This window comes from Bombyx mandarina, chromosome 10 (genome assembly GCF_030267445.1).
Source record: "Bombyx mandarina strain Sakado chromosome 10, ASM3026744v2".
NCBI classification, from domain to species: domain Eukaryota; kingdom Metazoa; phylum Arthropoda; class Insecta; order Lepidoptera; family Bombycidae; genus Bombyx; species Bombyx mandarina.
Window position 1 is genome coordinate 13,137,543 of NC_143217.1, and position 26,400 is coordinate 13,163,942.

The 26,400-nt window shown below is 42.0% G+C and overlaps 1 protein-coding gene across 1 annotated transcript; it reads left to right on the forward strand.

Moving 5' to 3' along the window:
• The first annotated feature begins 185 nt into the window (after positions 1–185).
• On the forward strand, positions 186–10,039 carry UGT48C1 (UDP-glycosyltransferase UGT48C1). The gene is made up of 8 exons (XM_028173178.2): positions 186–574; positions 1,165–1,237; positions 1,378–1,561; positions 2,107–2,307; positions 2,450–2,672; positions 3,024–3,231; positions 8,926–9,145; positions 9,522–10,039. Exons 1-8 carry the CDS (start codon positions 419–421, stop codon positions 9,790–9,792), a joined length of 1,536 nt encoding a protein of 511 aa, XP_028028979.2. The 5' UTR covers positions 186–418; the 3' UTR covers positions 9,793–10,039.
• The last annotated feature ends 16,361 nt before the right edge of the window (positions 10,040–26,400 follow it).

A 26,400-nucleotide genomic window follows, 5' to 3' on the forward strand; every position in this document is an offset into this window, starting at 1 on the left:
ACTTAGGCAAACGTGCCGGACTGTCAGCGCACGATATAGGTACACATTCAACAATGCGATGGTCTGGTAGGTCGAGGAATGTTTGCTTCTCGAGGTCTGCTTAGTACCTATGGACATTCTGTGTGTGTGTGTGTGTGTGTGTGTGTGTGTTTTCAGCATCCACAACGAAGAAAAAAAGCGTACCATGGGGCTGTTAGACGTGATGAATTGTTTAATATGTTCTTGTTAAAAATACAAAATATAAGCCTGATATCTCCCAGATGTAGATCTTATCTCATGATAACACATCGTCGAATCTGTGCCAATCTCGTACATTTACACTGAAACTTATCTTAAACAAGACCACACGTATGATATAATACACTAAATTTAATTTAAAAACTTCAACAAGCAGCAGGCGTAAATTTAAATTAAATTTATGAGTTACAGAATGATGTTCGGTACTGTGTTATTTTTCTGTGTTGTGTGCTTATGCTGGGGAAGTAAGGTGCTGGTGGTATCGCCAGTGCCGAGCAGAAGTCATCAACAATTGACAGATTCTATTGTGAAGATATTGTTGGATGCTGGACATGAGGTACGTTTACTGAAACGTTAGATTGATCATAACAAAATAGGACCCAATAAATAAATTTTGATATTTTAAATTTCTTATGAATATTTATTATAAAAAAAAAGAACACAATTCCCAATTAGTCTTAAATTGATAATTGATGTCGTTATGGCCTAAAGGATAAGAGGCCCGGTGGTATCAAGCGATATGACTGTTCCGGGGTTCGAATCCCGCAGGCGGGCACCAGTTTTTGTAATGGAATACGTAATTAACAAATGTTCTCAAATGACTCCCATGGTAAAGGAATAACAACATTGTGTAATAAAAATAAAATCCACAAAAATATATTACTGGTGGTGGGAGTTTTGTTAGCCCGCACGGGTAGGTACAACCACCCCGCCTATTTCTGCCGTGAAGCAGTAATGTGTTTCAGTTTGGAGGGTGGGGCAGAGACTTAGAACTCATATCTCAAGGTCTCAACTGACATAAGGTCGCTGTAAAACGTACCAAACAAACCAAAACGCCAGAATCGCAGAAATAAGATTTATTTCTGTGGCCAGAATATAATTTAATAATAAAAAGTTCCGTATACAATATTGATGGCATGCCTTTAGGTGACATACATAAACCGACTTACGGAGATGAAGAGGAAACGGCTAAAGGTCATCACTGTCCTTCCAGAGGATGGTAAGATTGAACTTTTATTTATTTTGAGCATTAGGGACTATCGTATTATAATATTTTAATTCTGGCAAGGACTTTATTTCCTATCAATCAATTCAAACCCCAAGAGATCTTATCTCATGCATTTCTATTCTTTATTCAAGGCCAAGAATTAGATGTAAATGATTTGATAGAAAGACACCACACTAGCCACAAGACCCTAGAGCTGGGAGTGGTCCTGGCCAAACAAGTTATCAAGAATGAAAAGGTACGAGAGCTGCTTCAAGACAACCAGGAGACATTTGATACGGTGATTGCTGAGTGGTACTACAGCGGACTACTCGCACCGTGAGATAATTAATATTTTGTACACATGAACAAAGACGACAGAATCCTTAAAATCGTCTTTTACTTTGGCCATCGCAATCAAGACGGCCACAATTATTATAAGTAGTGGTCCCCCGGTAGTCGAGAATCGACTTTATACTATTACTTACTGCTTTATAATATTGAAGACTTGTAATATTAAGCTATTCATATCTGATATTTATTAGGCGTTATTCAAAATCGATAGTTTATTGATTGCTGGTGGCTTCAAACTAGACGGGACTTTTGTGATTCGCATATAAAATAAATAAGGTGGGTGGCGGAATAAAAGCTATAAAAAACGAAACTCACCACACATACTCAGTAATACAGGTCTTTGAACCTAGTACAGACTTCAGCTCTTTCAAAGGCTTACAAAATAAATTATAAGGTTAATTTCCATTTGTATTTGTACTATAACTTTAAAAGAGAAATAAATAAATTATTATTATTATTATTGTTATTATTTTATAATTATCTTGTTAATCACATTGAAATTGTTTTATGGACGTTCAATATCTCCACAGATTAGCAGCCGTTTTTGAATGTCCCCTGATTTGGTACACCGCATGCGATGCCTCCTGGATGACGTCACAGCTAATGCTGGAGCAGACCAGTCCAGTGTACAGCACTGATCTACTGTCCTCTGAAGCGGCCTTGCCTCCTTATGGCTTTCGGGAGAGGGTGATGAGGCTGGCACGTCAAGTGTATCTAAGTGGTTGGATCACGTAAGTATTTTGTTATTTCTAATTACGGCTATTTAAAGATTTTTTTATTAATCCGTTTAATGTAATTATATAATGACGAAAAGAATCCTTAATAAATTTTTAAATCGATAATTTAATACAATTTTTTTAACAAATTTTCCAGTTACATGATCCACTACGTCGAGTCTCCTGCTTATTACGAACTCTATCAATCGGTGCTCCAGCATAGAGGCCTTTCTCCGTCCCAATACGAAACAGTACTCTACAACGCTTCTTTGTTACTTATCAATTCTGATCCCGAAATTGGTCAAATAATACCTCTTCCCCCCAATGCTAAGTACGTTGGAGGATATCATATTGAATTGCCACCCAAAGCCTTACCGCAGGTATGTGTGTTTGCATTCTACATTTTACTTTAATTAATGAAATTATACAGTAATTGACAGATAATGAAAAAAGGTAATGGTAGGCACTGACTTGGCTCTGCCTCTGGCATTGCTGAAGTCCATGGACGATGGTAACCACACACCATCAGGTGGGACATGTGCTCTTCTGCCTACAAGGGCAATAAAGAAAAAAAAAGGTAAAATTATTTTTAACCAATCCGGCGGTCCAATACTAAACTATTTATGTTTAATTTTATATGAACCTTATTAAAGGCATTGTTTTGTTTATTACCAATTTGTAACACCAGTTCAGGCAAGAAGATTGCGTAAAATTTTTTGCTTTCATTTTAGAATTTGCAAGATTTATTAGACAATGCCAAACACGGAGCAATATTGTTCAGCGCGGACAGTAAGATCTTGCCTTGGTACGTCAAAAGAACTTTGCTGCATGTCTTCAGTCAGTTCGACCAGATCACCATATGGGAGACAGGGGAGCAGCTGACGGATATACCCGATAATGTTTATGTATTTAAACAGCTTCCTCGGCTCCGCGTCTTAAGTAAGTACCGATCGATTGTTTTTTAACGAGCCTGCCGATGCGAACACTTGCACATCGATTGTAGTGAACAAAGCAAAGTTGAATAGTTTCTGTAATCATTTGTTTCTAGAAATCGATGTTGATCACCGACAGTATTGTGGCAATGCCCCATTGTTGGGTGTGTTTTTATTGATAATTACAAGTTCGAGTAAGGAGAACCGGTTATCAAGAATGCGAATTTACAAACTTTGTTTTGTCTCAATCTTTAGACATGCCTTAGTCTAGCACAATTCACCATTACCTATTTCAAGATCATTACCAAATAACCATATTTCTATAACCCGTCCTGTGTACTATTTTATGTTGCTTGTTTACAAAATCCTTTTTTAATTTTCTTAAATTGCTTACGGTTAGATGAGCTAACGGCCCACCTAGTGGTAAGTGATTGCCGAAGCCCACAAACATCAAAGAGGTAAATGTCGCCTCCCACCTTGAGACATGAATTCTGTGTATCAGTTTTATAATACAACGGTTTTCCCGCCCTCTAAGCCGAAATGCATTACTGCTTCGCATTAGAAATAGGTAGGAAGAAGAAGGGTCGTCATACCCCCTCACGGGGGCATGGAACGGGCCTCGGGGCAAACCCCACTGCCCGGGACGAAGCTCCCTGCCACATAGGGCAGGGGTGGTATAGATGCGGGAAAAAGTAGGGAGAGGTACGCTGTTCGCAGCGCGCACGGCTGCACTACATCGACAAAATAATAAATACTTATATATAATACGATGGGCTTGGTTCTGTTGGGCGGAGTGATGCCCGCGGAGGAGTCACCCCGGCGCCGGCTGCTGTCCTCTGCTTGATTTTTTTTTTGTTTTGTTTTTTTTTTTTTTTTTTTTTTTTTTTTTTTTTTTTTTTTTTTTTTTTTTTTTTTTTTTTTTTTTTTTTTTTCCTAACTACTAACTATAACTAACTAAAACTAAACTACGATACTAACTATTAACTACTACTATTTACAATATATACAAAGCGGGACAACAGTCAGCACCGTGGGGCCCGCCACCGGCCCCATGCCGCGGCCCCACCTCTACAAGTCAGAGGGGGAGCCGCGGCACTAGTTTAGCGCTCACCCGCTAAGGGCTCCCCAGAAGGGGAAGACCGTCGCGGGGAGGGACCGACGTAAATCACTCCCCTTAAGGGGGAGTGGTCCACCCAAACGGCGGTAGAAATGGGTCCCCATAGGGGGGCACCCCAACAGTGTGGGGGGAGATGAAGAGTGTGGACAGCTCAGTCCCATGGGGGCACTCATTATGAGCACTCCCATATCACTCCGGTTAAGCCGACTATCTTACCATAGCCGGGGGTTCCAGTAGCTCCCTTGGTAGCGCCTGACCATCAGGTGGTCTGGCGTGCAAGGGAGCTATATTGTGGAGATGCTCGTGGGGTCCACCGTCAGCCCGCTCGTACATATTACGAGCTAGCCTCCGAATGAACCCCTCGAGCGACTCCACATCTAGATCCCGGGCGATTACGTCATTTCTGACGTAACGCCCTGCTCCGACTATCGTGCGAAGAGCCAGATTCTGCTGGGCCTGTAACTTCACCCGCATGATCTGCGGGATGAGGTGATACCAGGCCGCAGCTGCGTACGTGATACGGGAACGAACATACGTCTTGTAAATGCCGAGTCTAGTCCTGGTCGGCAACCTGGAGGCCAACACCGGCCGGAGGAGAAACCTCGCATAGCGGGCGGCCGCCAACGCCGACTTGGCGTGGGCGGTCATCCTCAAACTCCGGTCGATACTGACTCCCAGGTATCGGACACTGGGCCTAAACTCGACATTGACTCCACGGAGACTGAGCTGTCCTGGGACGGCTCTTGTGCGGACCGGACCGAAGAGGATAGCCGCGGTCTTCCCCACGTTGACCGCGACCCTCCATCGGTCCAGCCACTGGGGCAGTAGGTCCAACAGCCTCTGCATCCTCGAAATGGCCGCAGAGGGGAAATTAGAGGACGAGAAGTAGGCGCTGTCGTCGGCAAACAGCGCCAACTTCACGTCGGCTTCCCACGCTTGGAGGTTGCCCTCAAGCGTGGGAATGTCGTTGGTGTAGAGAGCGTAGAGGACTGGTGCCAGGACGCTTCCCTGGGGAACTCCGGCCGTGACTGGGCGCACCGACGACTTTGCGCCCTCGACCGCGACAAGGAAGGATCTTCCCTCCAGGTACGACCCCAGCAGTCGCACATAGGCGTGCTGGAGGTCCGTGTTCTGCAACAGCTTGTAGATCAGTCCCGCATGCCAGACACGGTCGAAGGCCTTCTCGATATCGAGAAAGACTGCGGCCGTGTACTGGCGCGCGTTGGACCGATCCGCCAAGTGGTGCATAACGCGGACCAATTGCAGCGTTGTCGAGTGACCGCTGCGAAACCCGAATTGCTCGGGTCTGAGAAGGATGTGCGGCGACACCCTTCTCAGCAGCAGCCGCTCGAACAACTTGCCCATATGCGACAGCAGAGTGATCGGACGATAACTGGAGGGATTTCTCCTATCCTTGCCGGGTTTGGGCAGGGCAATAACCTTGCCCAATTTCCAAGTTCCCGGGAAGTGTCCTGTGGACAGAATGGAATTGAACAGTCGTGTCATGAATGACACGACCGTTTCGGGGAAGTGGAAAAATGCGAGGGAGGGAATACCGTCCTCGCCCGGCGCCTTGCGCCTCTTCATCCGCTTGATGGAGAGGCGCAATTCACTGGGAGTGATGAAATCACCATCTCCCAACGGTGGCACCGGGGAGGAGAGTAGGCTTGCTACGCTCTCTTCCACCGATTGGTGGAATGCGGCCTCTGAGGGTGCAGAGTTATTTGGAGCGAACTGCCGCTCCAGCATTACGGCCAGGACATCGGCGCGGGCCTGAGCCGAGAAGCATCGGTTGCCCCTCTCGTCCACGAGTGGGCAAGTCGGGGCAGGCCGATTTGAGAGCTGGCGGCAAAGTCGGTGGAGGGACACGGACGAGGGGTCCTCACGGGCCTCCTCGATCCGTTCCTCCCACGCATAGCCCCGATAGGAGCTAATCTTCGCCGCCAACTCCGCTTCCAGCTCATTAAGCTCGCGCTTGATCCTGGGACAACGAGTTGTCGCCCAGAGCCTCCTCAGGCCCCTCTTCCGGCGAATAATCGCTTTCAGATGGGCCGGGAGTATACCTCTGGGCCCGCCGCTGGGCACAAGAGTCGTCGCCTGGTCGATCGCTCCCCTGATGGAGTCGACAAGGCGGACTGCCGCGTCGTCGACCCCCTCAGGGGTGTTGGGGTCCTGAATTGCGGGAAGGTCGACTAGGCGTCTCTTAAAGAGCTCCCAGTCGACCTTCGGTCGTAGGGGCGAGGTCGCAACCCGGGTGAGCCCCATTCCCAGTGTGACCAGGATAGGGAGATGGGGGGTACCCAGGTCGTACAGTGCCTCAATAGTTAAGGGGCACCGTAGCCCCTTGTGAACGCACACATCCAACACGTCGGGCTGGAGTTGCGCGGCGGTCGGAATGTGTGTGGGTTCGTCAGGGCCGACCACAGAGTAGTCGCCCCTATCGGCATCTTCTAACAGCCGCCTGCCCACTGCTGAGTTCAGTCGGGAGCCCCACGCGACGTGCTTCGCGTTGAGGTCCCCGACCAGCAGAGCTGGGCGGCTGTCGCAATTCAGGACCCGTCTTATGTCCCCGGGGTGGAAATCAGGCCCCGGGGGTCTATACGCGGCATAAACCCGCATATCTCCCCCCGAGGTGTGGATCCTCACACCGATCGACCTTGTCGATGTGAAGGCCAGCAAATCCAACTGATCATGCACCACGTCTCGCCTGACGAGCGCCGCAGTGCCCCTGAACGGCGTCCCGGCAGGACTCACCTCGTCACGTCGGTACATGAAGTAGTTTGGAATCCTGAACACATCCCGAGGACGTAGCTTGGTCTCGCCCAGGAGCACAACCTCAGGGTTGTACTCCCGGGCGAGAACCAAGAGCTCGTTCTTGCGGGGTTTTACCCCGCCGGGGTTCCAATAAATGATGCGCAGTTCCTGGCTAGCCATTGAACTGCGCAATCATTCGGTAGAACCCCGACAAGAGAGCCCCGAAAGGGCTGGCTCCCGAGGCGATCTCACGGATCACTCCGGAGACCACCTCGGACAATTTCTCCCAGAGCGCGAGAAGCCATGCAGCAAAGCCGGCAGGTTGTGAGGCCTGCCGACCGCTGCGCTGCTCGCGCTGAGGGCGGGGGGGAGAGGGGGCTGTGTGTTTAAATTAGGCTCGGTTGAGGGAGCCTCAGGTGTTGGGCTGACGCTTGGAGGTGGCTGATCATTGATGATCATCGCCTCAGCATGGGCGGGTGGGGAATCCGGCACGATGGGCTCGGCAGTACCCCTGTTAACTTCTTCTCTTTCTTTCTTTTTCCTCAATTTCCTTTTTAGTTTCTTTTTCCTATTCTTCTCCTTTTTCTTGTTGCCGATGCTCTGAGTCTGAGGTGGGGGCATGATCGCGGTTGTTCGAGCGATGTTAGCTCGGCCACGAGGAGTAGGGGTAGGTTTATTTGGCCGCCTCGGTGGGTTGGCCTGCGCCATCAACGTGGCCGCTGACGGCCCAGCCTCCACCACCGAGACAGACGGATAGGTACTAGGGGGGGGAGGGGCTGGGGTTTGGGAGGATTTCCCTTTCCCCTTCCCCTTCCCCTTGGGGATGGGTGCAGAGACGACAGGAGCAGGTGCTGGAGCTGGGACATTCCTGGGCCGTGGCACCGGTGGAACAGGAGGGGGGATGGTTACTCCCATCATCCTGGCCCTCTTGCGGTAGACCACACACCGCCGATCGATGGCGGCGTGGTCCTTCCCGCAATTAGCACAGGATAATGGGCCATCCCTTGGCCTCGGGCAGTCCGCCACAATGTGCTCGCCGGCACATCGAACGCAGCGGACCGCACGGTGACAGTTCGTGGACGCGTGCCCGAAGGCCTGGCAGCGGTGACACTGCGCAGGTCCCCGGGTTGGACGCCATCCCTCGACCGTCACCCCCGGCAAGTATAACAGTTCGTTAACTGTATACAGCCGGGCGAGGTCACCCTTGGAGAGGTGGTCCAGAGCCACGAAAAATACGCAGCCCTGTCTCCCCCTCTTGGCCTGGATGCACCGGGCATATCGGGCAGGAAAGCCCAGCTCCTTGAGGGCGTTCGTTACTTCCGCCGCATCGGTGTCCGCAGGGAGACCCCGGACAGCCACCTTCGAGGGTATTGAGAAATAGGTAGGGTGATGGCACCTTCCCGTGTGCCCACAAGATATCCTACCCTTAGTAATTACGCAAATTATAATTGCTGCGAGTTCACCGTGCGAGTCATTCGTGAGCATTTGTTAAGTATATATTTCTTTCAAGAAATCGGTACCCTCCTGCGGGATTCGAAGACCAGCACAGTCACATCACTCGATACGGATGCACCGGGCGTCTTATCCTTTGAATCACCACGACCTAGAACAAGAAACAAGAATGACGATTTCTAACTTACGATATTGACCATTAAATAGTAAAAAAAGTATAACAAATTTTGATCTTGTTCGTACCTATCTGTTATTGTAAAAACCTTAACTCATTATACACCATATTTGTTAATGATGACACCTTAACATCTTAAGCTAAGAGGTGCGTGAGTGTTTCTATTATTCTTGAAATCTATGGAATTGTATTCCCTTTTCCAGGCCACAATAATACAGTTTTGCTGATAACAAATGGTGGAACTACTTCTCTACTCGAAGCAGCGTATTTCAGTGTACCAGTCATTGGCATACCATTATACCAAGATCAATTCGTGACCATGGATTTAGCTCACGCGAGAAGACGAGGGATCAAAGTCAAATTCAGTGAGCATATCGCACAGAAGATCAAGGATTCCGTGAACAAGATTCTTAGCAACAATAGGTGGAAAAATTTATTTATTCTCTGTTCTTATTTGTCTCTTTATTACTTGTTGATTAAAACCAGTTTCTCTGTTTCATATTTTATTATTTGCCAAAATACGTTGATGGAATAATTAACGAAACCATTCCTAAGTGCGCTTTACATAGAAAATATTTAAGAAAAACTGAGAGATTATATTGTCAATAAAACAATTTCAATTCAAAATAAAATAACTGCTAAAGAAAGCTAAAGAAAGTTACCGAGTCAAGCTACTAGCTCCAACAAAGACTTCCTTTCAGAACTTGCTTGCGGAACAAACTTATCAGAGTTGCCATACCGGGGAGGGAACTTAGGCTTGCCTTTCCATGAGTGTACCATAAAGCTTTTAATCTTCCAGTTACCACAAAAACGCAGAAAAAGCCTCAATCTACCTTCAGAGCACACTCGAGCCCCAACGACAAATCCTCCATTGGATCGAGCTGGTGATAAAGACTGGTGGAGCTCTTCAACTAAGGTCTCCAGCTCTCCTTCAATTGACTACTCTGCAGATGCTCAATATAGACGTTCTGCTGCTACTGTTCATGTTTGTCTGGTTCTTATCTAAAGTGCTAAAGGTAATACAAGTGCACTGGAGGGCTGATGTTCTTGACAACAAGAAGAACGATTAGATGTTCTTTATAATGTCATGTTTATTGTGTCAATTGGTTCAATCATAGACTGGTGACCAGAGTGGAACGTCAGGTGGACTATGAGGTACTCTTAATTTATTCCTTGGTATGGTTGGTTGGAAGATTTGCGATACACCTTGCGTTTTAAGCGGCTATCGAAATCCACAGACTCAGCGACGCCCAACATCACAATTACAAAAATAAAAATTGTATAGACAAATATATGTTTGCAATTTCATTATTAAAATAAATAACAAATTCAACAAAATTTGTTTTAATAATTTTCACATCTTTTTATTATTTGTATTGCCGTACTGCAGACCAGCAGGGGAGCTCCCCGTCTATATGAAATTAAGTGGTCACCGGAGCTCAAAAGAATACAAGCGAATATTATCCACCACCTCCATGCGTAGCGCTGAACCTGCGCGCCGTACTGTTGCTGTTGCTGTTATAGAAAACAATAAAACCAGCCAGAACCCGAATTGCACTAATGGGATTTACATATCTACAAATTGGGAACAGTACAATTTGGACCGTCTGTGCCGGTCTACCACGCACTAACTCCTCTAATAGAATAATATTTAATAATGGGTGTTCTCGTATTCGTAAGGACCGCTTGATACAAGGGGTACATTAATACATTATTATCGTGATTGTATCAACTCTGACCGGACTACTAAGCAGTTCTCTGCGGAACAATGCAGCGGACCTTCCCTGGCTGGCAAAATGCCACATCCTGCTCACTAAACAATACGCGTTCTTAACTGGCATTATTTACTAATAATGAGAATGTTTATCTGATTGATTTGAAATGCAGTGTTAATGATCTCAGGTTAAGAAAGTGATGAGACTGTCTGACCTATACGAACAAAGCTCACAACTTCGCTTAAGATGATTGACAAAGACTACCATCAGATGAGCCGTAGCTCAACTGCTCAGAATGGAAATAAAAAAATCTAAATCTCTTACCCCATTTTCATTATTATTGTTACGCCAGTAAGAGTAACGCCATCTATCGCCGAATAGTCGAACGAATATCGAAGGACCTAGTAGCACCTAGAACTCCCGAGAAGTACATCGCCATCTATTGTCAGATAGCGGAAACACAATACTAGAGATGTGTGGAATATTCTCGATAATTCTAGGGATGTGGTACCGACTATAAAAGCGTTGCAGGGATGTCACGAAGGCAGTCAGTAATCGGAAGTACTCGAAGCGAAACAGCGAACGGATCACCTGAGGCAAAGTGAAAGAAGCGAATTGAGAATTTTAAAGTATAGTGAAGTGTTCTAAGTGTTGAATACAGTTTTTAAGTTTTACTTCGGTGCAATTTCATTTATCCCGACCCCTAGCGCGTAACATTATGTACCGCACCACAAGCCCCGTACAGCTGCGCAATCTCATTAAACGCAGCCCGCGAGTTGAACTCCCAAGGGAAGACGCTTTCATCAATGCATTTCACATTCGATTGACTATGCCAATAACAGTATTTGTTCTGAATTATTATTTAAATCCGACTCGGTTTAGTCCGAGATGATAAGTGTTTTAACAGACAGAATTGAAACTTAATTAAAACCATTGTCTATCAAATTATCGATATTTTGTCGTGTGTTCGTAACGATCTTTGAATCTCGTGTGGATGATTTGGTAGAACTTTTTACGGTGCTCGTTCGTCCTCTCTGACTTTCCGTAACTCAAAATAAATTTAATATATTAAGGATGGCTATTAATACAAATTAAACCTAATCTGTGCTGGATCATAGGGTAGCGGTAAATAAGTGGAGTTTTTGTAGACTGCCAAAGTTGCGGGCAGGCCTAGTTGACTATCATGACCTATTGGACAAATAACATGACATGCTTGTGTGCACCCATCAACAGCACACGTTTACCCGTTACCGGTTGACGCACGGTATCGACATGAAACTCTTAAAAAGTAGGTTAAAATGATTTTAATGGTAAAATATCAGTGGAAATATAAATAAACAAATGAAAGAAACCACAAAACATTATCTTCACCATAAACGCGCAATAAAGTCATTGGGATCAGTCAGTAATTCCACGCACGATTTATGTGGGCCGCGTTATACCAGTGATAACGTACAGGGTAGAATTGGAAAATTCTATGGGACACGTAAGCCCCTTTCGCCTAAATATATTATTACCAAATTAAAGATTGCGTTTGGATTGTCGCAAAAATTTTTAGACAGACTGAAAGAGGTCGATTACCAGATTTACATATTCAACTTTGTCATGCCCGGTACCTGGTTGTACTGACACGTTCGGTCCTGGAGGACGAAGGGCCGCCTTGACCAGGGTGCTGTTAGCCGAAAGAAGCTGGAGGTACTATCGAGGGCATAGCCAATCTCAGCTGACGGCTATGCATAAAACACTTCCCATCAGAAGGTACCTGTGTTCTTCTGCAATTCAATATGAGAAGCTTCGTACCAAGTGTAGCTAGTTCCTCAATGCATCTTGAATCACTGCGTTAAGGTGCGTGTGGAGCAAAACATAACAAGACACCTATTTAGGTATTACGTTAAAGATAATCTTCGTGGCCACGCAACACTGCAATACACTTGAGTTTACATTATGAATTTACATATGTAATATAAAATTTGAGTACAGTCCTGCACTGCAAATTTAACTACCCCGGGGACTTTGTGGGGTAATGAACATTCGGTTATGCGCTCTTGTTTACCACTATAAGAGACCTCGAGAACATTTGAAAAAAAAATAGATAAAAACGAAGGGCTTTTATTACATTAACATGGAAAAAATATATATTGTAACATAAAAGCAGAAACAAAGTCATATAGACAGTCATTCATTAAATTAGTTCATTAAATATTGGTACCCGCCTGCGGCATTCGAACACATAGTGATTACATTAGTATGTGTGCCGACCGGGACATACCTACCGCATGCTTTCATTTTTCTGTTTCAGTGCTTTGGGTTTTAGTTTGAAGAGCGACACCGCCAAGACCACACTCGTGATCCTTAGCCGCGGTTCAGCGCAGCAGTCAAGTCCAAACAAGACTGGCCGCCACGTACATACCACTGAGTTCAGATTTGTTCACTTGTGGTTGATGTGAGGTATGTTTGCGTGTTTCTACCGCTAGCCGTCCGCCTAATTCAATAGAATTAATATCAAAGCCAAGTTCAAACAAGATCGCGAGAGCATTCAACGTAAACACACTAAATATAACCGGTACTAAAAATGTGAACTAGTAATGCTGGTTGTGTGCTCGCGTGACTCAAATTCAGGAAAACGAATAATTGATTTTTGTTTATTCGTCTCTGAGTCAGAGCTGATTTTATGAAGCAAGGTGCGTTTACTAAGACTAGTACTCGAGAACGAGTGAATTGGTGAGCCCCATCCAGTATTACCAAACTGTTGATTAAGACAAGTCTGTAGCTTTTCAAGTTATCCTGTTCCTTAAGGCCCTATCCGGTCAACCTTCTCTTAACTCCCAACCATGCCGGACATATGCATTTAAGATCTAATTAGTTATGTAAATATATAGGTGTGTGGAGATAAAAACATCATCACCGGAGATATATAGGTAAGTATAACGCGAGACGAAGCGTGTAGCGGGTCTGTGATGACTTGCAGTTTGTGGAGTCTGGTAAACATGGTTTGGTCGAGTGTTTTCTGACAAAAGTCGGAATCTTGTCAGATAGGCACGTGCAACGGTCTCTGATGCTCAACTCTCGATGCCCAAATTGTAGCTTAGCTAACAGATGTACTTGATTGTGGTATAGTTCCGTCTTAAATTATAATTTACTGCTTCAGATGATTGCTTTGCTAGTTTTATTTTTAAACAAAAATCTACTCCTTAGGTAGAATAATTGGCAATAAGAATAGGCAAGACGGGGTTTTATAAGTGTGGGCTCACGACACGTCTGTCACCAGGAATTACGCAAATAGAAAATATTGAGTTTTAATTCGGGATATCTTTCTTCATTTGTTGAAATCATTCTTGTACAAGCTATAAGTACGAATTCACTTAAAAAAAAGAATTTAACAGAGAAATATACATGTATATTTTTCGTCTTTCCTTAAGCTGCAGACGAAATAAGGGCCTCATTAATTTGTTGAAAGGAAATTGTGAGTTTTCTCTTGTTATAAATCGCTTGTAATATAAATGGGACTGAGCTTAATATCTGGTTGTTACCGAGATTATCAGAAATAACATCAGGAGCTTTAATAAATACAGAGGATGTGTTTCATGTGCTCGTAAATGCTGCCTGCAGCTGGCACCTCAACCAAGTCTCTGGTTATCGTGACGCGTATCAACAAAACATTGCGTAAAATCGCGTAGTCCCTGCACCAGTATATCTTAACTCGACTATAACTCAGCGATTAACTTGTAACGTGACGTGTAGTACAAGACGTAAGAGAAATACGAGAAGTTGAAAACTTCTGGTATAACTTGCCGAAGGCAAGTGGCGCGAAAATCAGTCGATAGCACCCTGCTGTCTGAACTCAGCCTCTGATAGCTGTAACCACCGATTGTATGCTACAAGCCAGGGCATCATGAACTCGTCTAGTTCTCATGGATTCTCCTGCCAATAAATGATAAAAGGTTGCCACGCTCAAGCTCCAGCGGTATCTTTCGTTCGTGAAGGGTTGCAGGTTCGAGACTCAACACATTCCATTCTAAATTTACTGTCACATGCCACGTATAACGTGGTGTGGTATGTATAGTGAAGCATGATCACGAGTGCTCAAATTTAGCAGCCTATTAACTAAAAACGGTCGCGTTAATGGAATAGGTATAGCTGCAAGTATTGAATTTTTAACAGGAAAGACGAAAGCTATAATTTGCGCAAGTTTTTTATTTATTTTAGCTACATAAAATGGCATTGCTTAGGCTTGTATCCACTACTATCTCGTAGGAACTTATATCATTGGAAAGTTATTCCAAATTCACAGCAAGGCTCTTCTGGTTATTAGCAAAGAGATTCTGTAAGAAGGAACTCTATAGCAACTTATACCACACGAAGGAAAATGCGTTGATGCGAAAACTAAACCACTGCTACATAATCAGCAGGAATTCAACGAAAACCAATCTCACTATTCAGTTCATTAGACATTACCAGCTATATATAACTATAGTATAGTAAAAGTTCAACTTGATGTAAATTACATATTGTGTAAATTCTACTTTCAGGTTTCATTTTTCTGACTTATATTAATAAAAAATTTAAGGCTAATTTTAGCCAATAAATTAGGTAACTTATTAATGTAAATGCCATTAAAGACCCATCATATATGAACGTATTGGTACATCAGCCGACTGAGAAGAGAGGAGGGGAGGGGAGACTTGATGAGAGAGAGCCAACGTTCTCTATACACATCAGAAGCAGTATACAATTTACTGACACCAATTACGATCAGTCGGCGTTCGGAACTTGAAACTTGCTTTCTGTTAAAATTCCCGTTATTTTTTGTTTCACCAAAGATAATAATATACTTACCTAGTCAGGTCATAAATTCTGTCACATGTTTAATGTAAAATAATTGAAACAAGTTTATTCATTATGTAACCATTCATATACCAAAATGAACTTAACAAAACATAGATTCTTATGACACTAAAGTTTATTCAAAATGACCTCCGTGATTTTGAATACAGGCCTTCAATCTGCGCGGCCAGTCGTCTATCGCAGCACGAACGAGGTCCATGTCAATATCGGCGGCTGCCTTAATCAAGGATGTCTTGAGTGACTCCAAATTGGGATGAGGCTTTGAGCACGCCTTTTCCTCCAAGTGTTGCCATATCTTGTAATCTAACGGATTCAAATCTGGACTGCAGGAGGGCCAGTCTTCGTGCCGGATGAAGTCGATTTCACGCGCCGCCAGCCAGTCTTGTGTGCTCTTCGCTCTATGAGCTGGCGCCGAATCTTGTTGGAATACCCAGTGCCTGTTATTGAACATGGTATGAGAAAGAGGTTCCACAAGGTTCGTCAGGACTGTATTTTGATACACAACTGCATTCGTTTTTACACCTTTCTCACAAAAATGTACCTCTGTTAAGCCCCAATAAGAAACTCCCAACCATACCATGAGCGAGGATGGAAAATGACCTCGTTGGACACGCGGAATACGGTTGCTCGTTTCTTCACTACTGTGTGCGTACACCTTATCATTTTGTTTGTTGTAGCTCTCTTCTACGGTAAAAATTTTTTCATCCGAAAAAAGAATTTCCCGATATTTTTTTCCCGCGTACCGCTTCAACAAAGCGCGGCATCTCTTCAGTCTCAGGTCCATTAGACAAGCATTCAAACGATGTCCTGTTTTTCTTCGATATGCCCTAAGTCTTCATTTAACCTTTCACCTTTCATCGTGGTTCTGCTTAACCCCATCTGAAGGGCAAACAGTTTCTGCTTACGTTTGGGATTTCTTTGAATTCGCGCCTTCACAGCTTTTATCACTGCTGGAGTCCTAACAGACCGAGGGCGACCACTTCTTGACCTGTCATCTACACTAGAGTCTTCATTGTATCGTTTGATGGTACGATAAACGAATCTTTTGGTTATATTAAAAATTTTCAGTATGTTAAAAATTTGAATTGGCGCGTAACCGCAACGATGCAACGCAATAAATGCAACACGGTCTTCTTTAAGCGTCCACTCCATATTTAAAAATGAGTAAAATTCTAAAAGTATACATTTTTATTTTCATGAACAATTCGAAATTCGAATTCAATAAACTTTTTTGTGGCCAGCATTCTAAAAGAAAAGTTTTTACTGTGTGACAATACTTATGACCTGACTAGGTATAGTACATAAAATAATTATACATTGCATTGCAACATGAACTAAACAGATACCTACCTAGCTCATAAACTAAGAGCGCCGTGAACTGGGACGATTTACTCCTAAACTAATGTTTGCTCCGGTTCCGTTTGTGGCGTAAACGGTGTTAAATACTTTATGGACTTGGCAGCTTCAACAATGACGTCACGACTGCCTAAATATACTGGTATTGATACGTAAATTTAACTATGAAATATCATAAACTGCTCTTTTGAATAACAGGGATATGTTTCTTTTTATTGCCTCCGATTTTATACGGTGCGGACGGATATAATTTTTTCTACCAAGCAACTTGTTTATTTCAAGAAAACGGTAAGGACTTGTGAACAAACTGCACTACTGGTCCCGAGTAAGTAAGGGTAGGTATCAATATTTTGTCTATATAGGCAGTGACACATTCACGCCGTCTTCGCTGATGTCATGACTGCTTAGAAACAAGCCCCTCGTCACGAATAATTCCACGTCGCGAATAGTTTCGGAAATGGCACATCCAAGTTAACCCAGTAAAAACTACAGCCGTGCTCTTTCAAAGAGGGAGCTCGCCGCCGACCCTGGTACCATCTCACATCGCACCAAGTGCAAGAGAGGCTACAGGCTCAGCGGGACGTTTCCGCACGATGGTCGAAGCCGGTTGTTACCTATAAACAATTTTTGTTTTGACGTTTAATTTTCCATCGAAGGATCATTCGTGATATGTACGAGTGGGAGGACGGGAACTACAAGCTCCCTTGGACTCTAAGCCACCTGATGCTAAGGCGTTAACGAATTACCTCTTGGATCCCCCCCCCCTAGCTATCAGCAGCTTGAGTCCTTCTATGCGTCCTCCATGAGATAGAGCTTGTAAAACAACTTTAACAATTATTTACAGCACAGAAAAGAATCATGAAAGTGGAGACGAGAGTTTATAGTCCATTTGTCTCACCACACTCTTCATTTAGAACGCCAGTCGTTAAAAGAATTAATTTGTTTATATTTATCGAGTATGCCGTCCACCAAATTGGTCCGGCACACAAGTATTTTATTAAGATTCGATCCCTTTAGTACCACCATGTTCAATTTGGTGGTGACAGCAATATGCAGAACGACACTTCTTTCTTTGTGGATCCGTTCTGACGGTTTTTCATTAGGCGGTACTCAAAAATTTCGTCCTCGCTACCTGATTGCCGCACGCCTATTTCCACCAATCATGTGTCCTGAGGAGCGTGTGTCTCTACTCATGTATCCTAATTAACTAATTATGGAAGCGACTAATTCTGAATGCTCCAATGTAGGCGCACGCTAATAGTTTAACCGCAAAGAATAAATACAACAGAAATTCAATGGAACTAAGTTTATTGTCGGCCCGTTCTAGTGGCGCTGCTCTAAAACTTTCGCAGTGAATTTTATAAAGCGTTGTTATGTCTTAAACAAAATATACGATCTTAAGGATTTCGTGTTGATTCTTTATTGTTTTGTGAATATTAGGGACATAGCGTTGCATCTAGTATTTCTTGACTTTACTTGAGATCTCTGCGTTATACCCTGGTTTGCTTAGAATTGTGTCGGAATATTGTGCATTTTTATCAAGAAGGTCTGACACGCAAATATGCATATACTATTATTAGTATCCTTGACCTTTGTTTTTCTCCGTAGATTACCTCCCTTCAATTTTTGCTTTGTAACTTCTAAAGAAGTAGGGCGGAATATTTAGCTTTCAAACACAGACAATACAGCGGCACGATCCTAGACCCGACGTTACTCTTGATTGAAACACTCAAGAGAGCAGTATCTCAAATATATTTTTCTTAGCAACTTAACATACCCAGTGCGATCCCCGGGGCCACTCAATACATCAGTTCCTGTGGATCGTTAAACTAATCGTAAAACAATTATATTTTTAACTAAAACGTTAACTTGCTCGTAAATGCTACGTCTTCATGCGCTTCCTTTGATGTGCTCTTGAAACTGAGGTAGACCGAAACGTACCGTCATTGAGTTAAGAGTGATACATTCATTGGTGGACAGAAATGCAGAGTGCAGTCACACAGAACCTACAGCTAGTGAAAGATCGGATTGTAATCAACTGAGTCCCAAATAAAATGAAATATCATATATTATATCTTTCACTATATTACAGCAGAAACAAGCGGGTATTTATGACCCGTGTGGGCTCGTAACAAATACACTACTGATGCAAATTTGTGGATCTGATTTTATTACTGAATTTTATTGCTTCATCATCGTTCATTTAAATAAATATTGGATATGCTTACTGGCGGTAGGACCTCTTGTGAGTCCGGATAGGTGCCACGATCCCTGCCTATTTCTGCTGTGAAGCAGTAATGCGTTTCGGTTTTGAAGAGTGGGGCAGCCGTTGTAACCATACTTAAAATTTATATCTCAAGGTGGGTGGCGTTTTACGTTGTAGATGTCTATGAGCTCCAGTAACCACTTAACACCAGGTGGGCTGTGAGCTCGTCCACCCATCTAAGCAATAAAAAATAAGTAATAAATATGCCATGAATATACGAAGAACCAGCCGGTCCCTTTTCGAGGATGGACCACGCTGCCTGTATCGATGAATAGTTTACAAGGACACGACCACATCCGATACATTACCTGACCATGATTGTAGTTTGTAAGCATTTGCGTGTAGACCCGCTGCAGTACGACCTTGGTGCAGTTGTTGACTCCTTAAGGGAAGTTTCTGGCTTCTTCTTATTTAGCGAGAATCACATCAAATTGTTGCTAGGATTTGTTAGTAAAATAAAAATGTAATGCAGAGGTAGCCGTAAACGAAGTAAAATTAATGTAACTAGTTTTAAGATTTTAGAAAACATTGATCTGTGAGCAGAAAGTGTAACGACTTCCTGTGGCAACGGCTTCCGCAGGTCAGAACCGCGATACGAACAAACAAAGTAAGCCAACGACATAGTTTCTATAATTTTAAACATTACATTTTAAACTTATTTTACTTGTGCCCAAACACGCCATAAAGTGAATTCCGCCTCCAAGCTTAGGTCCTGAAGTTAAGCTCTCAAATAGATTGAAATAATGACAATCTTCTCCTTTGATTTTAATATTTTTTTTAGTACTACATTACCTATATCATCAATCCAGGTGTTTTTCTGGGTGGTTTTGTTTATGTACTGCATGGCGATCGTATCATTGAACAAACGGGAATGCATTACTTCTACGGACATAAATAGGGATGATGTTGGAGCATAATATAATTTTTTTATTGCTTAGATCAGTGGACGAGCTCACAGCCCAAGTACTAAGTGGTTACTGGAGCCCATAGACATCTACGACGTAAATGCACCATCCACCTTGAGATATAAGTTCTAAGGTCTCAGTGTAGTTACAACGGCTGCCCCACCCTTCAAACCGAAACGCATTACTGCTTCACGGTAGAAATAGGCAAGGCGGTGGTACCTACCCGTGCGGACTCACAAGAGGTCCTACCACCAGTAATTACACAAATTATAATTTTGCGGGTTTGATTTTTATTACACGATCTCATTCCTTTACCGTGGAAGTCAATCTTGATCATTTATTAAGTACGTATTTCATTAGAAAAATTGCTACCCGTCTGCGGGATTCGAACACCGGTGCATCTCTAGATACGAATGCAACGGACGTCTTATCCTTTGGGCCACGACGACTTCAAATAATATATTCATGAGTATAATATGTCATAAACCTCTCTGTAGTAGATCAAAATCTTATAACTACTTATTTATCGAACGCTATTATAACTCCATGACCCGAGGAGTAACTCCAATTCACAATACTTCCAAATAAATATCTCTGGAAACACACTTTTTGGGTATAAAGTATTTAATAAATTTTTTTGCTGAATGCATACAGATAGTTCACCTATGGTATGGGCAAAGAAAAACGTCCACGCATTGTTCACATTCATAATCAATACGACCGCTATAAGTGCGCCTCTCGGTAGTGTGATCCTATAAAAATACAGGAAAGAGACTTCTAGAGCATCTGAGTCAGTGCAACACAAAATTGTTGTAAATTCTCGGTCTATTTAAGAAGATTTTGTTTCCAAAACATCGTTATGCATCTGGTATTTGTTAGATGAACAAACATTGTATGAGCAAGTACTTGTTTTGTTATTTATATCATATCTTTACATACTGCGTAATATTGTAACGGTACATACATTGTATATATCCTCACATTGATATAATTTTGTATGTTCCGTTGAGAATAAATTGACGGTTTCGATTTCCTTCCTATGATAGTGAGGTGGTGATGACGTAGCGGTGTGGGAATAAACTCTTACCTAGTCACCAATCTGATCCCCTCAAATTGGACAGCTGCTACGACTTGCTTCGCAAATCCACTGCTCAGCCCCTCAAATGCATCACTGCTTTGCAGCAAATACAGGCAAGATGATGATAAGTACAGGTACCTATGTGAGTTCGCAACACGCTTGTACTAGGAATTACTATACAATACATCCAACTGCCATGCATCCGAACGGGAGGTCAAACTCTTAACTGTATTGCCACTAGTAAATGATATTAATATTAATTCAATAAAATGTTATGATCCGAATTCGTCCTTCGAAAGCTTTTAGCTTCCCTGGACCCTTGTAAACGGCTTAATCACGATTCATAAGTTTGTTTGTGTCGTTGTATGCCTAAATAATTGAACGAAATGCTATTAAGGAACTTTCTGTGTTTCCGAAGCGTCCAAGTGCCCATGATGAAAAACTAATCCGGAATCATGGAAGCTGAAAATTATTATTTTACGTATTTGAACATTATTAGTGATATCAGAGAAAATGAGACCATAGAAACATTGGTAAAAGCTTCTTATGAATCATTTTAAACTAATTTTCGTCGGCTGAATGAAGTATACTTTAAGTAATTTTAATCTGAATTTCAAAACCGGCTGTGTATCTCTTAAATAATAAACTGAAAAGCTCTGTTTGTAAAATTTATAACGAGCTTAATGAGGCGGTAAGCCGCCGCGTCAGAACCTATAAAGTTAAAATTACTGTAAAGTGGCGCGGTTTGTTACAAATATTAGCTTAGATAACTCTATTTACCTTGCCTTGTTAATTTAAAAAGACGTATAATTTTAAAAAAATGTTGCGCATGTAACTTGGTGCACTTTATAGCCTTGAGAGGCTATTTCAGCTACTCCTTGACGTGTAGGTGAGCTCACGGGGCTCAAACCGGGAGTGTTGCTAACACTGGATCGGAAACGCGACCCACTGAGAAGATCCGGCGAGAAACTCAGTGGGCTGTGTCTGAGGGTTAATTTACTCGTCAAGCCGTTCGCCGCTGCGAAGACGGTGACCGGGTGAAAGACGTGAAACTTCTTTTGCGGTGTGTAGTATTGTGGTTTTCTTAATTTTTTTCCATTTCATAGAGCCGCACAAAACGGAGGCGGAGAATAGGGAATGCTGTGTATAAGAGAAACGACCTAGCTCGCTTTGTCCTTCCCCTTTTTCCACGGTCGAGTGCTCTGCGAGACGCTTTGTCTATTTTCTCACTCTCGCTCTTCTTAAATTATCTTTTCTCTATAGCCGTAACGAATCTGTCGCGAGTGAAATTTTACTCTGAACGCCCCTAAAGAAGTTTCACTTCAAAAAATGGTATTCTCTGTACTGTCTGTCATTTAATCTGCCCTAAATGAAACTGTTTAATTTTCCCTTTCGGCTAAATTAATTTGAATTTATCTACAGTATGAAAGTCATGACATTTTGATTATGTTTGATATCAATAATCATTAATTGCAATGCTTCATAATCCCTGCCGCCTGCAACATCTCGGGAATATGCCAATACTTCGTATATTTCGTTTATACATTATTTTGGAGTCAACAAGAGCTACCATTCCAAATAAACCGTTGGCTGAGAACAGAATACAAATAATTGTTATAATATACACATATGACTGAGACTCGAACACTGCGTTTCCAAGAGACACGAAGTAGAAGAAATTACTTTTTCAAACTTTTAATTAAATGATCCGTCAACCGGCGAATGTATTTTCATCAAAACTTAACATCATTTATTTGACGTCGAAAGTTCACAAATGAAATTCGCGACGACTTTTGATTAGAATATTAGAATACAACGTGGATAAATAAAACGTTATTCAGAAGACATTTAACAGTTTTTTTCTCTGGTTCACTATTATGATCCCACTACCCGTACTCGTCGAAATCGGCAAAAAGTTCGACGTGCAACCTAACCCATGCACCAGCTCGCTGAGTTTCTCGCCGGATCTACTCAGCGGGTCGCGATTCCGATCCGGTAGTAGATTCATTCGCGAAGCAGTTACTCTTGAGTTGTTATGACTCCTTCGGAGGCGCTCGGGCAGCTGTTAGCAAATCCCACCACTCCTGACTGAGCCCTTGCTCGCCCAACTGTCCTGGTAAAACCGGAAAGGCTTCCAGGCCACCAGTAATCCTTCAACTATAAAAAAAAAACTATTACAATGAGCAGGCCTGTAGCTCCGCTGGTACATGATTTCACATAATTTGCTACTGGGGTATTTATTATATTAGTATTAGTCGACCCTGTTTTGGTTATGTCATTAACCACGATAAAAACTCTCCTTTGGGCTGATCCAAGTTATAAACTAACTCTGTGCAAAATTCATCCAAACCTCACATATTTTTGCACATACAAACCTTCATATTTATAATATTGATTTATGAGTAGTACTAGTACAGGTTAGAGAGGTCTATTAATAACAGAGTAAAGCAACAAAGTCCGTTATTAAGAGCTTTGTTTCTTAAATAAAATGATCGTAATTAAATAGAAAGGTTAGAGGTAAAAGCTTAAAGGCTTAGGGCGACAGGTAACATGAAAACGGGCAGTATACTTACAAAGTTATTTGTTAGAGCTTTCAAGGTATTTTATTTTTACTGATGTTTTTATTGCGCGCAAATGAGTTAACACACAACCTTCACAGCGTTAAGAAGGTACCGGAGGGGTATTATTGTCAAGATGGATGTGTTCTGAGGATCTGGTCAGACGCTGTTTGCCTTGCCTGTCCTGCTGGCCGCAGCCTCTATTGCTTTTCATAGAAATAATATCCTTACTGATTGTCCTATTTACTACACTTATTCAATAAATTCAATGCTAGGTACTGATGATAGGGAAAATTGAAAAAAAACAATTTTGTGTCTCACTGAACTGTGTATTACGAACACGAACCAATCACGCGCTCTGAATCAATTCCTGAAGTTTGACCATTCGAATATATGTATTGCATTTCCTTATTTCTTCCCAAGGTAAAGACACTAAACTCAATTGTCTGATATAAAACGATAGTTATAACATCCTCTGTGATGTAGCTGAACCTTTTCCTTCATAAAATAACTATCCAAGTGGCACGTTCGAAATCGTTTCTTTTCATATATAAAAAATCGCGGTACAAGTGTTTCAATCAGCCTAGCGCCATCTACACAACGACACGAAAACTAAATACATGTTCACAGGTGCAACATAATCGGTAACAATTATAATGTCTGAATTTAGTTTTGATCAATATTTCTAGATGGCGATAGGCCTGTTAAAACACAATAGCAAAACTAATTACAACATTTTTATTGGTTTTGTTTTGATTTTTGAATTCGATCGACAGCTAGTAGGAAAAAAGTTTAGATCCGTATTGTCTTTATTTACTAAACCTTATACACTGACACCTCATTCCAACAATAATTGTATGTAGGCATTATAACAATACATATTTTGTAATTATCTTTTATCTTGTTATGGCAAGGGTCAATAACTGCATCCATGTGTATGGAATTCCATGTGTAGGTATGTGTATTTTATGGAAATAAGTAAAATACTAACACTACTAGCTCGTCAACAGTTCCTAAGCAAACAAAATACAAGAAATGTACTTATTCGCAATATTTTGAAAAGTCGACAAATAACACGTTACACATTCGTGATCATGAAAACTAACTAGGTCGTGCGAAAGGTTAGAAAAAATAAAATGAGATAAATGCGAGATTATATCGTAAAAACAGTTTTAAGACAATCGATAGGCAAACACACTAGAATATGTAATCAACTACTTGATTTATTTATTTAGACATACCAACAGCAATACACACAAAACTTTCAAGCTTAAAATTAACATGTATAAAATTAAGTACTGGTATGTAAGCCAGTTACAGGCATGTACAACAATCTCTTATAACGCACTATGACATGTTACAGCAATTTTACAAACAGCGGAAAAATAGGCTAAATTTAAATGATAACAGAACGACATAAATTTTTTTTAAAAGAACATGAAACAAGAGTTAACTACTTAACATTCTCTCATAAATTTATAAATAAAAGAAATTGGATACTATTATAGTTTGTTTTTGAGACCAGCACACGTGTCGTTAAAAATGTCGATGCCGTCAATTAATGCACATATTTGGTTATATTCACTACAAATCTTTGATAAAGGAGAATATCTAAGGAGGTTTGTTCTACTTGCGGGAAGATGGAATATTTTAGTGATAGGATGCCGTGGGCAGTGGTATGGAACGCTAAAGTTTTCTGAACTAAGTGGCTCTATCTATGCTTCCGGAAATTAGTTTTTTTAGGAACATTATATTAGTTATTCTACGACGGTTTCCGAGCGATATCATTTTAAAATGTTTAAGACGTAGATCATATGTGGTACGCTAAGATATGCTAGAAAAATGGAATGCCAAGTACCTAGTGAATGCACGCTGCACGCTTTCAATACGCTGCGAGTAATGGGGACCCCAAACTACTGATGCGAACTCAAGTTGACTGCGAACCAGTGAGTTATTTTGGTTGATCGAGCTCAAGCGCGGCGTACCTGGAATACCCCTTAGCAAAGTGGTTACAACTACTGGCGGGGAGTGTTAGTGTTTGAGGACATAAATCCCTTAGTATTTCTTTTTAGGAATCCCAGCATTTTAGCAGCTTTAATTACAATTGCATCAATATGTGCTTTGAATGTTAATTTGTTATCCATCATCACGCCCAAATCTCGAATTTCATTGACTTGCTGCAGAATGTCACCATTCAGTACATAACAGGATGTCATAGGGATTCGTTTTTTAGAGAACTTTATGTAATAGGACTTTTTTGTATTTAATGTCATTCCATTTAAATTACACCATACATTTATTCTATCTAAGTCACATTGTATAAGTTCTGAGTCTGTTGGTAAAATAACTCTTCGGTATATTTTTAAATCTTCAGCAAAAAGACAAAATTGACTGTCGCGTATTTCTGAAGTTATATCATTAATAAAAGCCGAAAACAATACAGGACCGAGATGGGATCCTTGTGGTACGCCTGAAATGGCTATGTAGTCCCACAGGACTATTCGTTCGTATCTTGCAAAAAGACTCCAGATATGACCAATCCTTGTAATTTATTTATTAAACGAGAATGACAGACCTTATCGACGACACTGGAAAAGTCCATATAAATTGGATCTACTTCCAGACCTCTATCAATTTCCCGGCAGAGGTAAGATGTAAATGAGACTAAATTAGTTGCCTTTTCTAAATCCGTGTTGATAATCCGTGTAATAAAAGGACAGACAAGTGACTCGAAGAGCTTTGGAATGCATGAAAGTATGGAAATTGGTCTGTAGTTACTAACATTGCTTGTGGCGCCTTTCTTAAATACTGGAACTACTTTAGAGCTCTTCCAAATGTCTGGAAATACACAACCATTCAAGGATCTGTTGAAGACAATTGACAAAGGTAAAGCCAAAGCAGAGCCGCAACGTCTAACAAAAACCGGGGGAATATCATCTGGTCCATCACCTTTAT

Coding starts and splice junctions, on each gene's coding strand:
- UGT48C1 (XM_028173178.2), top strand. CDS start 419: ATGAGTTACAGAATGATGTTCGGTACTGTGTTATTTTTCTGTGTTGTG. Junction 1,562..2,106: donor TACAGCGGACTACTCGCACC/GTGAGATAATTA, acceptor ATATCTCCACAG/ATTAGCAGCCGTTTTTGAAT. Junction 3,232..8,925: donor TCCTCGGCTCCGCGTCTTAA/GTAAGTACCGAT, acceptor TCCCTTTTCCAG/GCCACAATAATACAGTTTTG.